Below are 15,418 nucleotides of genomic sequence, written 5' to 3'. Positions count from 1 at the left end.
TTTTATAGGAAAACTGTACCTGATTCTCCCTATGATTGATGGAGCAGCAATATAGCATTGTTATTTGCTAGCACTTTGTATTTTAGCTAACACAAGTAGTATAAATCACAATTCCGATACGATAGATATGATCTCTTCATCTTAGGACATATCTAGACTTATATTTGTAGGTTCACCGAAGATATATAAATATTTATTTGTGAACTCAATTATTACTTTATATTAATTTGAGATGATTGTAAGAACTTATAAAATTTAAATTTTGGATCCATCTCGTAGAAAGAATTGCCCAACCCATATTAAGGAGACCACCCATGCGCCTTTTCCATTCGATGTAAGATTCTTCAACACCCATTTCACGTCCAGGACTGGATATTTGGTACATGTACAATTTGATTTAGGGGCTCATCATGAAGAATACTAATTGGGATAGATCCTTTTATGATCTTGGATCTAACTCAATCCAAAAGCTAATTCAGCAACATTGTCCAAGGCTCCAAGCCATTTAAGGAGACCACTCCTTTTTCTTCCGATGTGGGACTCTTCAATCAGTTCAGGGTATGAGAAAAATCTTAGTAAAGAGTGTTTTCTCTTTAATCAAAATTTATGCAGCACAATTCTAAATTAATTAGGTTATCAATATGGGTATTAGACACTGGATTGATTAAAAAAAGCAAAAAATTAGTATTCCATCCTCTCAATTTATATGATTTAATTTAATGAATGAAATACTAACTAAAAAAGTGTATCACATAAATTAAGATATACAGAACAGTCGTAAAAGACAAGGCAGGAACAAAGTGACAACACTGGGACCTACTTATCTAACAACCTTCACACATTCAAATCCAACGTCACCTTGTGCTATAGTTTTTAGCTATCCCCAAAAAAGTTGCAGAATTTTATGATACACTCAAAAATGGCTGCCACTACTACTCTACTACCTAACTCCATTTCTCCTTTCTTTACTAATTCACCTTATTTTGCTATAACCCATGTCACAAATGTACCTTTCTTGAACAACAATCCATCTTTTTCCGCCAGAAAATCAGGGATTTTTTGCCCCAATGCCAAGAAAAAAAATCCATGGCTTGACCCTTTTGACTATGGTGATGATCCTGAAATGGAGTATGGTTCACTTTTTTCTGAAGGCAAACAAGATGAAGATCCAAGGCCACCTGATAATCCTGATAACCCATATGGATTCCTCAAATTCCCAATGGGATACTCTGTTGAAATTGCTTCATTGGGTTTGAAAATTAGAGGTGATGTTAGGAGATGTTGTTGTGTTATTGATGGTGGGGTTTATGAGAATTTGCTGTTTTTTCCAGCAATTCAGATGATTAAGGATAGGTACCCTGGTGTTCAAGTGGATATACTTGCAACAGCCAGGGGAAAACAGACATTTGAGATGAATAAAAATGTGAGGTGGGCTAATGCATATGATCTGGATGATGATTTTCCTGAACCAGCTGAGTATACTGATATGGTTGGAATTCTTAAGGTTTGACGCCGTTCCATTAACATCAACAGATCATTGTGTAAATCTACGTTGCTTGGACTCTTCAAAAATGTAGTGCACTACTTTTGGAAGTCTAACATTTTTGAAGAGTTCGAGCAACATAGGTTTAAACAAGTTTTTTCATTCCAAGTCTGATTCTTGTTGTGTCTTAATGTATATATGTAATGTAAGCATGTTGCATCTTAAAATTAGAGAAAACATCAAACATTATAAGGACACTTGGTTAGGTACGAAGATTTAATTATGATTATCTTAATGAGTAACCTGATTGTGTAAATATATATTACTTGATAGAACTTAAATTTGTTCCCTTATTGTGTAGCTAAGCGACCTCGATGGTCCTAGTCTAACTGCAGGTGCTGTGCTCTCAAATCTCGATATATTGACTGCTCTCCGAACCTAACATCCATAGTGTGGTGAATTTTTGATAAAATAGCTAGTATAACTAACTACATATGCTTGCAGATAATTCTAAAGTTGAGCAGATCACATTTGGAAAAGAATTGCTTACATTAGTTTCAAGATATTAATCGCCTTGTTTAGTCAGATGGAGATTAAAAATTTTGATCCCTGCATTATTAATAGAGAGTTCTAGTCATTTTTTTGGCTAAGTTATTTGCTCTAATGCATGATTTATTGCAGAGTAGGTACTATGATATGATCCTGTCAACCAAACTGGCAGGGATTGGACATGCAGTATTTTTGTTTATGTCGACTGCTCGTGACAGAGTTAGCTACATTTACCCAAATGTGAATTCTGCAGGAGCAGGATTGTTTCTGTCAGAAACTTTTACACCAGAAACCATGAACCTTTCCGAGGGCGGATATCATATGTAAGTAGATGTTCCAACTAATAACTTCATTTTTTGACAACTGAATAGGGAGTTTGAAAAGTGCAACAGTTGTACTTCGTCAAAGCTTGTATCACATGTTTACATACACTTTTTTGAAATAGGTACCGTCAGATGATTGATTGGTTGGGCAGACCAGCTCGTAAAGTACCACGACAACCTTTACCTCCACTTAAAGTATCAATCTCAAGAAAGGTTAGGGAGGTTGTGGAGGCAAAATATAAGAATGTTGGTGCACAGAAAGGCAAATATATTGTGATTCATGGGATTAAATCAGATTCAAAAGCTTCTATGCAGTCAAGGGGTGATACTGATAGCTTGCTCCCAATTGAGATATGGGCTGAGATAGCAGAGGAGATAAGGTATAGTGTCAGTTCATTATCCTTTGGAGGGCATGCCTATAGGGTCATATTTTGAGTTCTCAAATTGACTGATTAGTCTTTTTCATCAAATGCAAGAATTTCTGCGAGGTATACTAATGGATTGTGAACTATTGTTTGATCAGGGGAGTCAAGCCAGTTTTTGTCATTCCGCATGAAAAAGAAAGAGAAAATGTGGAAGATGCAGCTGGTTATGATGCTAGTATAGTGTTCATAACCACCCCTGGACAGGTTTGTTTTCTCAACCATTTTCACGATATCAATGATCGATGAACCAGTGCTTAGTTGAATAACCATAAACAAAGAAATTGGTTGGAGTCAAAGATATAATGGCAACAATTCACCTTATAGTCAAGGAGGGTATAATCAAATGAAATAGTCTTCTTCTGTTGCATGTTAGTGACAGCTTTAACTATAGTCTATATACCACGGTGAGCATTAGAAAACTAACAGTCCCCACAAATTTCTCTGCCTTAGCTTGCTGCTCTTGTTGATGACTCTGCTGGAGTGATAGCTACAAATACAGCTGCCATACAACTTGCTCACGCACGTGGAAAACCAAGGTAACGTCATGTACTACAAACTGTAAACGCGGAATTTCTTTCACCTTTTGCTGTCTTTGTGGGGGAGGTTGATATATCTTGGTTGTCTGTGCAGTATTGGGCTATTCTGCTCTGAGGATAAGGCCAGAAGTTTTGTTCCCAATGCAGAAGCAAAAAAATGTGCAACTATTTCATCAAAGACTGGAAAATTGGTTGATATTGATGTTGAAGCTGTGAAGAGTGCTGTTCAAATTTTCACCATGCCCCTAGCAATCTTCTAATATTGCATCTTCCAGTTCTCTTCCATATAGTAATGAAGTATTCCTGTAATTGTTACTATTCCATTTTCTTCTCAATTGTAATTAATAGAAGCGGAAAGATATTTTCGTTCTTTTTTTATCTCAACAACAAAGGAATATGAAGATATGTTATTTATCAATATGGCGTTTTAGGACATTTTGATATCTTGTTTATGAAGTTGGAAAGATTGTTTAAGAATAAAGAATTTCACAACTTGTAGGATTTTCATGTTTTAGAGAAAAAAATACTACAACTAAAAAAATTAAATTACATGTTTAAAGGAAATTTCAACTTCAAATCTGATTTCAAATCACGATTTTGTATTGTATGTGCAAAGTGCAAACAACAGTAAATATACATATGCCTTGTTAAAATAAAATCCCACAAAAATAGAGGACATAATATTATGAGGTCGTTTTCAAAATTTCAATGGGCCACGAAAATGTAGAATCGGTCCATATCATTGGGCCTGCTTCCCCAATTTGTGCTCAATGTTTTAATTTTGAGGAACTTTCACATATAGTCAGTCAAAAATAGCCTAATTACTCTCCATAGTTATAGTTTGATAATTACAATTCGTAGCTACATGTCATAGGGAGGAGAGAGTTGAGCGAGACTGGAAGAGAGAGGAAAGAGGCGAGCGAGAGAGGGCAAAGAGTGGGCGAGAGGTGAATTGCATATGTATATCGGTTAGATAATTGTATATTATACATATGTATTTGTATATTCTAGCTAATTATACATATATACAAACGTGGCTAATTATACAAATTCGAAGTCAGCTCACGTAATTAATGTATAATGTTAGTCGCGAGGGGTAATTATAACAAACTATAGCTATGATGAGTAATTGAGTAGTATAAATTTGCTTAACCGCGTAATTTTTCCTTTAATTTTTGTACTGTTCTCACTTCTCACTTATACTTTTTTTTTTCTTTTAAATAAAGATAAAAGGGAAGGGACGTGCACTGCAAAAAAATCATGAATTCAATGAGATTCCTCCGCTCTTAATTAAAAATCTTGAGCTCATATTTTGGATATGGAAAATTCTTGTTAGCTGAGTTTGATCATCTTTTAATGAATCTTACGTGGCGTGAATCTGATTTTATCAAGCCAATGATATTAGATGGAGTATTGGATAATTAAAGGAAAAGTGGAAATTGATCTACATGCAATAGAGAAACTTTACTCATAAGTACTTACCAGTAAAAGTAAGAAAAATCTTAATTTTAGATAATAGGATACTCCCTCTGTCCCTAATTATTTGTCTACTTTTCTTTTTATAGTTGTCTCTAATTTCTTGTCCATTTTGACACAAGAAAGGACAAAATAAGTTTACCTATTATACTGTCAATTAATTACTTTGAAAAAGGTAGAATTTCTTGAAAATCTTAAATTTTTAATCCTTTCACTTCATAATTAACATGGGAAAAATAGTAAACTCACTATGTCAATAATTGCTTTCATAATAGGTGTGTCAATTTAAAAGTGGACAAGTAATTAGGGATAGAGGGAGTACTACACAACAAAATCAAATAAAGTTGTTTTATTCCATGAATGAAATATCTATATTACATGAAATTGGAATAATCTTGTAAAGTTTAGTGTCAGCAAGTCACTACTTTTATTTATCATCAAGCTAAAATTTGCAAGTGGGATCAACTTTTAATAGAAAAGGAAGACATACAGGAAATAAATAATAAATAAAATCAAAACATCATTAAACACTTGCTACCTTTCAATCATTATCATCCGTTGGGACTAAGTAACCAAAATTAAACCAAACATAAACATCGTGAGATAGTACTATCCATAAATCATTATCATACGTTGGGACTAAGTAACCATAGTATATTTTATAAAAATACGATGCACATGAAGGCCGTATCATAAAGGGTGTGATGTAGACAGTCTACCTTAATACATATATTAGTGACAAACTACTTCCAAAGCTTGAAATGATGACCTATATAAAAAAAAAACTTTATTATTACTCCAAAACTCCCTTCTAAATAATCATAGTGTATAAAAATAAAAATATTAATAGAAAACGCTTGCAAAAAGATATTAAAGAAAAGGTTACAAACCATGATTAGGACTTAAAAAAGGTGAAGTGGCTAATAACAAATTAAAGGGCTTAAACTTTAATTATTTCTTTTGTTGTTCTATTAGTAGCATTATTATACTGAATGAAAATTTCAATAACTCCTTGAGCAAGATAGGAAAAGTCCAAAAGGGAAAATCATTTTTTAAAATTATGATCCACTTGCTTTGTCCTAACGTTAGAATTTCAAGAGTCAAATTATTAAATTTTTTTACCATTAATCGGATATGAATTTTTATTTTTATTTTAAATAAAATTTGTACTTTATTGAAAAGGTAGCACAAAAGATACTGTTTATTAGGGATGGACAATATGAACCGGCTCGCACATATTCTCTGTTCTCATTTTTATTCTTTAAGCAATATTTCAAAACATGATTCAATAATCTTAATAGTTAATATGAAAAAAGTAGCTTTGTTACTTTACTACAATGATAAGATTCAGCCACCATAAACATTATATTATAAATTAAGACGATGGCAATGAGGTCATAGTATAGAATTAATTCATATTCAACTATATAATATAAATTAATTATATTAAAGTTACAAGTTGTACCTATGACCTAACTTGGACATTACAGAAAAGGATGAAAATTAGAAGAAATCTGGGAAACTAATTAAGAACAAGATTACATTTTAATTAATCATATATACCACACAAATTAATTAAAGCTTACCAACATATATTCTCTTTTGAACATTAGAAATACATTGAAAAATAATATGCTTTAATGCTAATGAATATTTTGTATATTTTACCTTATCATATCATTTCTTGATCCTGTCTTTCAAAAAAAATTGTTCATTACTTAGAAATTCCAGCTTTTTTCTTCTCATTGTTTAGAGAATCAATTTTAGACAAATGGTTATTATGAGATATATGCATTCAACTTAGAACATGCTTTTAAGATAAGGTAGAACTTAATTTAGAATTAAGCAATAATATACAGGTATTAATTATATCATCATTTTTTAATTTTATTTTTTTGAAAAAAATGGAATATATAGGACCTAGTCCTATTATCCTCATCATCACGTGCATAATATATACTCTTTATAATATTTTAATTCAGCTTCTGCTTTATTTATTTATTTACTATAACTTTGAGTTCTTATCCTGGTTAATTTCTATGTGCTACTTAATATATTTGCTAAAAGTAAAAATAGGTCCATCTTGTCTTCTCTTTAATTTTCCTTCTACTAGTTATCTTTGCATTATTAAAGAACACTTACAATTAAAATTATATGCACTTATAATGTAGAAATATTTAAATAACGTAACTAGGTTACTTGTTAAGTAATAGAGAAAAATGTCTGAAATATATTTTCACAAGTCGAGTTTGGAGAGGGTAGAATGTACGCAGACCTTACCACTACCTCGTGGAGATAGAGAGGTTGTTTTTGAAATATCTTCGGTTCAAGTGCAGCAAATCTAGGTACAAAGAAGGAGACAGTGAAGAAAACAAGACCACAACACCAATTAATAATACTTAATAAAAATTAACCTATGATATTACTTAGGGAAAAGGGTCTGAAAAATACTTTAACTTTTGCCAAAATTGTTGTTACGATACCAAATTTTATGGAGGACCTTTTACCCCTCTGCACTATTTAATAGTGTATTTTAAAGGTATATATGTGTCCACGTGGACATCATAAATATTGCATCATTATAAATAATAATGTGCCCACGTGGGCACATATATACTTTTAAAATACACTATTAAATAGTGCAGAGGGGTAAAAGGTCCTCCATAAAATTTGGTATCGTAACAACAATTTTGGCAAAAGTTAAAGTATTTTTCAGACCCTTTTCCCTAAGTAATATCATAGGTTAATTTTTATTAAGTATTATTAATTGGTGTTGTGGTCTTGTTTTCTTCACTGTCTCCTTCTTTGTACCTAGATTTGCTGCACTTGAACCGAAGATATTTCAAAAACAACCTCTCTATCTCCACGAGGTAGTGGTAAGGTCTGCGTACATTCTACCCTCTCCAAACTCGACTTGTGAATTTCACTGGATATGTTATTGTAATTGATGGTGTGGTAAAAAGTAACTAATGTGATATCACATATCGAAAATCTTTACGTACATTATCAATATATATAATTAAAATTCATTTTAATAAGTGTACATAAAGATTTATTTTAATACAAGCAGAGAAGTTTATTATGCGATAGCACTTTAATTACTAACTTTACCACATTACCAATTAATAATACTTAATAAAAAATTAACCTATGATTACTTAATGAGCAACCTAATTATTAAAATATTTCTACATTATATAAAGTTTATATAATTTTAATTTATAAATAAGTATGCTCCATCAGGCATGCATGGCCTATTAACTGTTTGGCGTGTTCGAACGTGAAGGATTAATTTTTTTAAAAAATACCTAATGAGATCAAGAAAAGAGCTTTACTTATTAATTAGATATCGTTTATAGGCAATAAACTTATATATAGCCTTCTATTTTTAGGCTACTTGCCTTAATCACATATATAATTAATGTTGGAGGACTATTAATTAGGGTTAGATTAGATTAGTATCCAATTAAAAGGAAGATCTCGATATTGGTAAACTACCCTAGCTACTAATCCATGTAGGTTCAGATTTCATGTGGAGAAAATCTTTGTTTTCTATAGCTAGGCGGCGGGTTATCAATCAATAATCCAAAGGTTAAGATTTGACACATGGAGCAATAATTTTATAGGACATTAAAAAGAAAGATTGGTATGCGCCATAATGTTAAAAGATTTTGAATTCGAATTTTGAAAATGAAGAGTATAATTATAGGAGATATATTTCGTTAGATAAGTTGAATCTAAATTAATCGATTGTAGATTTTAGATTCATTTAGCTTCTTTTCTCCGTATGCTTGCTTTTCTAGTATATATAGAACTTTATTAGTTGAAATTTTGGTTTTGCCATACTTCAATTCCATATCTTTAATCAGAAAGTTTAAATTCGAGTATTAAAAATGAAGCGAATTATTCTAATAAGAAGCGCTTCTCCTTAAATGAATCATGTCATTGTCATATGATGCAAATCTGAATCAACTGATAGACAAAGTTACTCCATCTTCATGATTAAATTAGGGTTCATTTTCGACTATGAAAAATAAAGAGAATGTAATTAGTCTAACAAAAAGTTCTTTCCCTTAAATGAGTAGATTTGAGTGTTGAAACTAGAAGAATATTAGTACTATTCTAATAAAAAGCACTTCTCTTTAAATGAGTTATAATGTTATATCATGTGATGCATCTCTAAACTAATCGATATCGATAAATTTTAAATATTAAATATTTTCTTTAAAAAAAAGAAAAAGAGAGGGTGGTGCGTTCTCATCCATCCAACACTTGTCTCCTTTTCTTCATGTCATCAGCCATTATTTTTGGGCACAAAAGCAAAGGGCAAGTGCAAATGGATTAATTATAAATTAAATATCATGTGATTTAATTATCACCTAATAAGCCCCCCTCCACATGTTAGCCAATAAATCCCTCTCTATTTGGCCACGATTCTCACCAACCCAACCCAATTATTGATCCAAGAAACTACTTTTATCTCCACATCCAATTAGAAGGTACATCCTAGAACTAACAATAACTTTTTAACTTAATTAACCATTGTTTTATTTAAATTAATCATAATTAGTGGTACCCCTTTCCCTTTTCCTCCTTGCTTTTCTCTCATGCTATTCCCTTTTTCCTTAATTAACTTTAAAATATTTATTTTATGAGTACTTAACAAATGAAGGTGCAATCAAAGATATGAATCTGAATTTCTTCATAACGAATCATCCTTCCAAAACTTGGAATTAATGAAAGTGTATTCTTTATCAAAAATGTTTTTATCATTCGAATCAGACACCTTTAACTAAGAACTGAAAGATCTCATATCCTATCACGTTTGATAAGAACTGAAACTTGAATCTAACTAAAACTCGATATTTCTGACTTAATATATATTATGATAGGAAAACAGAAGATATTGAATTTAACTTAACCTTAAAATCTAGTTTGAAAAGTAAGACGCTTGTTCAAAATGATCAAATCCGATATATCAATGTGGGACTCTAACCATACTCATTGCCACCATCATGCATGAAGCGCAAGATGACAATCTCATGGAGAAACAATTATTGGAACACAATTCACTAGCTTAACAATAGCAATCACCATCAATTGGATATTAAAGTATTAGCTATTAGTATAGATACATGCACCTCTTTACCTTTAGCATTAAGAAGAATATATTATAAATTAATCTTTTTTTAAAATATGAATCAACTAGTACAATATATTTAGCTCTAGTTTGGCTCTTGAAAACTTTTTTAAGGCAGTTTACAAAATCTGATCCAAAATCTATAGGCAAACAGATATTTGAAGATAACATTTTAAAATCTGATGCGATATCTATATTCGTCAAACAAACACTTAGAATTTGATGCAAAATCTAGGATCAAACGCTACTTTAGTCTAAACAAATTCCCAAAGAATTTATCAACAACAATATAGAAGAAAAAAGGTCCACAAAAACCGGTGATGTTGCCATGTCATCAGTTAGTAGGTCCCACTTACTTTATTAACATGAAATAATTAAAGGACCAAAGTATAGTACAAGCTTTAGGTATATATATATAGGATGATATAAGATCAAATTTTATTAGCAGCTCAATCAATATATAAATACAAACATTCTTCACTCTATATTAGGTGAATGTCTCTTAATATCTCAGAAGAGAATTTATCAACTTATGATAATACCAATAAAAAAACTGAAGAAATTGTTGTAAGACAATATGATGAAGAGAAGGACAAGTTGGCTGTGGAAGAATTGGAAGGACAGTGTGATTTTGGACAACGAGGGCAACCATCGTTGTTTACTGACCTCATGGGTGACCCCATTAGTCGTATTCGCAATCTCCCCTTACATGTTATGTTGGTACGTAACTATTTCTTCTGTTTCAATTTATGTTATGTGTTATGCATGATTCAGAGTAATACGAAATTTTAATTTCCCCTTACATAAAGTGACTTATTACAATTCAGGTAGCTGAATATGGCAACGATGGAGATATTGTTGGGGTAATTCGAGGTTGTATAAAGACTGTGACTAGAGGAAACAACGGCTCAACTCCATGTCCAGTTTATGTAAAAATTGCTTATGTTCTTGGTCTGCGTGTTTCATCTCACCACAGGTACGAGTCAGAGTAAAATATTATTTATACTATTAGGTCACTCAAATATCGTTGGAATATTAGAATCTATACTATAAATCTCAAGGATCGCACATATAAATGTGAAAACACAATGGCAAATGATATGCTTTCCAACTATGAATCCAATTTAGTTCATAATCTACGCAAAAATGATGCTCTTTTAACAGTATTTTAAGAGAAATTATGTCGTTATCAGAACATATTCATAATTGAATAAGTTAAATATGCATGGGCCAAATTAAAGTACCTTTAGTTTAACTTTACAAACATCAATGGGAGACTCCCAAAATGACTAGAACAATGCAAAAAATAAATTGTCTCCTACTTTTTTAGACTTTAATTAATTATATATACAAAGTCGTCGTCTTGGCATGTTTTATTTTCCATCACACTTTTTTTTTTAAACTATAGTATATTCGAATATATTGATTATTTCTTTTTTTGGTTATATTTTCAAAATTTAGGAGGCTTGGCATTGGAACAAAACTAGTTGAAAACTTAGAAGAATGGAGCAAAATCAATGGAGCAAAATATGCTTATATGGCTACGGATAGTAGCAACGAAGCATCGATAAAATTATTCATATCGAAATGTAATTACGCGAAATTTCGTACTCCTTTCGTGTTAGTTCAACCAGTTCATGCTCATTATAAGCCGGTTGCATCCGACATTGCTATCGTGCGAGTTTCACCACAACTCTCTGAGTCATTCTATCGACGTATTTTTGCGAATTCGGAGTTTTTCCCTAAAGATATTGATCATATACTAGACAACAAGCTTAATTTTGGTACTTTCATGGCTGTACCAAAGAAAACACTCTTAAATTGGGATCCAAAAAGTGGATCTTTTCCAACAACTTTTGCTATACTAAGTGTGTGGAACACTAAGGAAGTTTATAAGTTACAAGTAAGAGGCGTATCGTCGCTAAAATACGCTTGTTGTCTAGGGACTAGGGTTTTGGACTCATGGATGCCATGGTTAAGGGTTCCATCGATACCTAATATTTTTAAAATGTTTGGGTTTTATTTGTTGTATGGAATTCATATGGAAGGTAAAGATGGTCCAAGGCTTATGAAATCACTTTACGCGTTCGCGCATAATATGGGGAGAAATGATAAAGAGTGTCGTCTGTTGGTGTCTGAAGTTGGGTTTGATGATCCTATTAAAGAGGCGATACCACGATGGAACAAGTTTTCATGGGGAGACTTATGGTGTATGAAGAAACTTGATGTCAATGAATTATCTAAGGATGATAATTGGATGGAGTCTCAAGTTTCTAATTCTTCATCAGTCATTTTCGTTGATCCGCGTGACTTCTAAATTAGGTTTGCATGGAGTTTTAGATATGAGCAATTGTATATTCCAACCAACAACGTCAATGACTACCCCTTAGTTTCAAAACAATTCGGGGTCGGCTATATGATACTATTTTCTTATTAGTGTATTTCAAAAAGAATGTTCTCTTTAGAAATTGTTTAGCTTTAATTTGTTCAGTTTAATATCCTGAATGACATGTTTCTTTAGTCGTGGAAATCTCATGACATATTTCAGATAAAAAATGTCAAATATCTTTTTTTCTCAAAATTCCTTATTCTGTCAAATTACGTGCTATAAATTGAAATGTAGAGAGTAACTAAAAATAAGCCTTTTTTTTTCCTTTGTAAGGGAAAATTGTGTTTTTAGTCTTTTTAAAATATTGATAATTCTAAAATTGACCCTTGTGACATATAATTAAATATATTTAAAAGCTTTAATTAATTGAAATTAATGTGCACTTTTGATAGTTGCGGAATCTAATTTTTTACCAAAGAGTTCAAAATATAAAGAACTAATGAACTAGCGAAAAAGGGTTCAAAAATAATTTTAATCATATAAAATAGTGTAATTTTGCATTGACCAAGCTGATTCTGACCCTGACTTTGACTTTTGAATTTTGATCTCTCTACTCGTAAAATCAAATGAATTATAACTACTCAAACTATTTAATGACTCATTGTGATAAATTTATGTTGTTAACATCACTCTAAAATAATATAATTAAACATGATATATTTTCTATATAAAGGGATAAAAAAACACGCATACAGCCAACTAGTTAAAAACTAAATACCTTTAGTCAAATATCACAAGAATCAAAATTAAAATTAAGTAAAAGAGGGATCAAATTATAGTATCAATTATTTTCATCTTATGGTTTAAATTGTGGAGTAAAAGATGGGAATAATATGGAATAACTAATGGTCCCCTCCCCAATATTTATGCAAATTAAAGAGAGATTAGCATTTCTAAAACTTTCGGCTGAAAGAGCAAAGACCAAACGGCGCTGGGATTAATTAATTAATTAATTAAACAACAAAATTATACTAATGACAGCAGGAATCTAGCCACGCGTTAGCTTTAGAACTTTAATTTGATCATCGCATATAATCATCAAATTAAAACGCTTTCTAGCTTAACAACTGTTGAACCATTTAGCACTAATCTACAATTAATAATGACGACCACGTTCTACCCACTTACTTATAATTAACTCATCATGCAACTTTCTAATCAGTTATTTTTATGTTACTATTGTTATAAATTGGTTCACTTTGTTTATCTTATTCATGTTATTACAATTTCTTTCTTTTTTACCTCTTTCTACGTTAAGTTTAAGAGTCTATCAGAAATACTTTATATATCTATCATTACGATAAAAGGGTGAGATTTACATACATAATATCCCTCTTCAATGTACTCTACATGTAAAATTATACTGAGTTTATTATTGTTATTGTAATAAATATCTAGTGATGTAAAATATAGATATGCTTAGGACTTAGTAGTGCATAATATAAAACGTAAATTTCATACATATACACGTACTGTACAGTGTGCATGGTATTATATATGAAATATGTTTTTATATAAGTACTATTTAAATGTGATTTACACCAGTTGATAGTCTTACTTAGCTAATTATCAACTACTTATATATACTCAGAATTTATAATATTTAATGCGACGCACTAAATGACGACTAAATATTTGGATTTTCTGTTAGTCTATAGTTTTTCGTAGTATTAGTTTTACATATACTCTTAAATAAATACTTTGAAATTGTGTTACGGAAATGTTATTTTCTTAAAATTACATATATCATATCATGTCAGGTTAACAAATAAGATCTCATTCCCCAGGATTGCGGTAAGATAGTTAGGTATGTCCTTCCATTTTTAATCAGAAATTTGAAGTGTGAACTCGATTATGAAAAAAATTATGTTAGAAATCACTGCCTATAACACGTTATCCTAATTAATTAAAGATAACTTGCTACTTTGGCTCTTGCGCATCGTCAATATCAATGCACTGCTGCCCGGCCTGACGCACCCACTTTAAGAAGAAATACTTGTATCTCACAAATTTTATTCTTTAAAATTGTAGTGTTATTCCCCACTTTGAATTGACTTAGAAAAGTATAGCTTTTACGTCAAAAATAAAAGAAAAAAAAATACTTAAATACATATCTTATTTTACTATAATTTTTAAAATTCTACCATTTAATAAAATAATCAAAAATCCCTTCGTTGATACATCCATATCTTCCTCTCGAAAACATCCCTTTCCTTTTTGATACACCATTTCCCTCTCGGATACATTCATCCCCTCTCTAATACATCTCTCCCCTATGTATCCGGATGTCCTATACCCTCTCCGATACATCCCTCCCCTATGTATCTGGATGTCTGTTGATGTATCTAAAAGTCCAGTGATGTATCCAAAATCCATAAATTTTAAGGGATTCTTGTAATTTGGAAAATCGTAGGGAAATAATGTAATTAACTTTTAACACAATGATATTTATGTAAATTATTATATAAAGTAGAACTTAAACGACTTTTAAGTCAAAAAAATAAAAAGTAGGGGAGACCTACTTTTGATTTTTTAAAACTTATTTTAAGTTATTTTTAATCTTGCCAAACATTTTCTACATTATTCTAAGTCATTTTTTGACTTATTAAGTTATTTTTATATTTATCAAACACTTTCCGAAATTAAAAACTGACTTTTTAAGTCAATCCAAACACCTTCTAAATTTGTTGTTTTCAAAACTCCAATAATTATGGTAGATTTTAAATTCTTTATTCTAGAAGATAAATAAAAATAAAAATTGTAATAAATGTTTTATTCTCTCCTTAAGGAAAAAAGAGAAAACCCACGACATAGTATAAGAAAAATCTAAGACACAGAACATGAGTGTCATCAAATGTGTCAATTGGGGTTTGACCATGTGTAATGTTTTAAATTAAAGTTTTTATATTTTTATTTTCTTTCATATTTATTAATTAATAAAGGTTTGTTTGCCTTTTAGGATTTCCGTTGAAATGGAGGGAAAATGTAATGGAGAGGAGTCGAGTCCAAAAATTCTCCGGCCTTAATTTCAAGAAGAAAGCGGAACGTTGTCCAAAATAATTCGTTATAACAAAAATTCCTTTTCATTTCTTCCCTT

The 15,418-nt window shown here is 31.0% G+C and overlaps 2 protein-coding genes across 2 annotated transcripts; both read left to right on the top strand.

Annotated features, from left to right (window-relative positions):
• The first annotated feature begins 867 nt into the window (after positions 1 to 867).
• Positions 868 to 3,808, top strand: LOC102593855 (photosynthetic NDH subunit of subcomplex B 1, chloroplastic). The gene is made up of 6 exons (XM_006341281.2): positions 868 to 1,504; positions 2,165 to 2,355; positions 2,478 to 2,735; positions 2,879 to 2,984; positions 3,231 to 3,316; positions 3,411 to 3,808. Exons 1-6 carry the CDS (start codon positions 905 to 907, stop codon positions 3,574 to 3,576), a joined length of 1,407 nt encoding a protein of 468 aa, XP_006341343.1. The 5' UTR covers positions 868 to 904; the 3' UTR covers positions 3,577 to 3,808.
• A 6,589-nt stretch (positions 3,809 to 10,397) lies between these two features.
• LOC102593538 (probable N-acetyltransferase HLS1) lies at positions 10,398 to 12,462 on the top strand. Its single transcript, XM_006341280.2, has 3 exons — positions 10,398 to 10,652; positions 10,760 to 10,908; positions 11,394 to 12,462. Exons 1-3 carry the CDS (start codon positions 10,428 to 10,430, stop codon positions 12,247 to 12,249), a joined length of 1,230 nt encoding a protein of 409 aa, XP_006341342.1. The 5' UTR covers positions 10,398 to 10,427; the 3' UTR covers positions 12,250 to 12,462.
• Positions 12,463 to 15,418: the final 2,956 nt, after the last annotated feature.

The sequence above is a fragment of the Solanum tuberosum genome, unplaced genomic scaffold (assembly GCF_000226075.1).
Source record: "Solanum tuberosum cultivar DM 1-3 516 R44 unplaced genomic scaffold, SolTub_3.0 scf00026, whole genome shotgun sequence".
NCBI classification, from domain to species: domain Eukaryota; kingdom Viridiplantae; phylum Streptophyta; class Magnoliopsida; order Solanales; family Solanaceae; genus Solanum; species Solanum tuberosum.
Note: the sequence above shows the minus strand (reverse complement) of the source record. Positions and strands in the feature narration are given on the sequence as shown.

Coding starts and splice junctions, on each gene's coding strand:
- LOC102593855 (XM_006341281.2), top strand. CDS start 905: ATGATACACTCAAAAATGGCTGCCACTACTACTCTACTACCTAACTCC. Junction 2,736..2,878: donor GAGATAGCAGAGGAGATAAG/GTATAGTGTCAG, acceptor TTGTTTGATCAG/GGGAGTCAAGCCAGTTTTTG. Junction 2,985..3,230: donor TCATAACCACCCCTGGACAG/GTTTGTTTTCTC, acceptor TCTCTGCCTTAG/CTTGCTGCTCTTGTTGATGA.
- LOC102593538 (XM_006341280.2), top strand. CDS start 10,428: ATGTCTCTTAATATCTCAGAAGAGAATTTATCAACTTATGATAATACC. Junction 10,653..10,759: donor TCCCCTTACATGTTATGTTG/GTACGTAACTAT, acceptor ATTACAATTCAG/GTAGCTGAATATGGCAACGA. Junction 10,909..11,393: donor CGTGTTTCATCTCACCACAG/GTACGAGTCAGA, acceptor TTCAAAATTTAG/GAGGCTTGGCATTGGAACAA.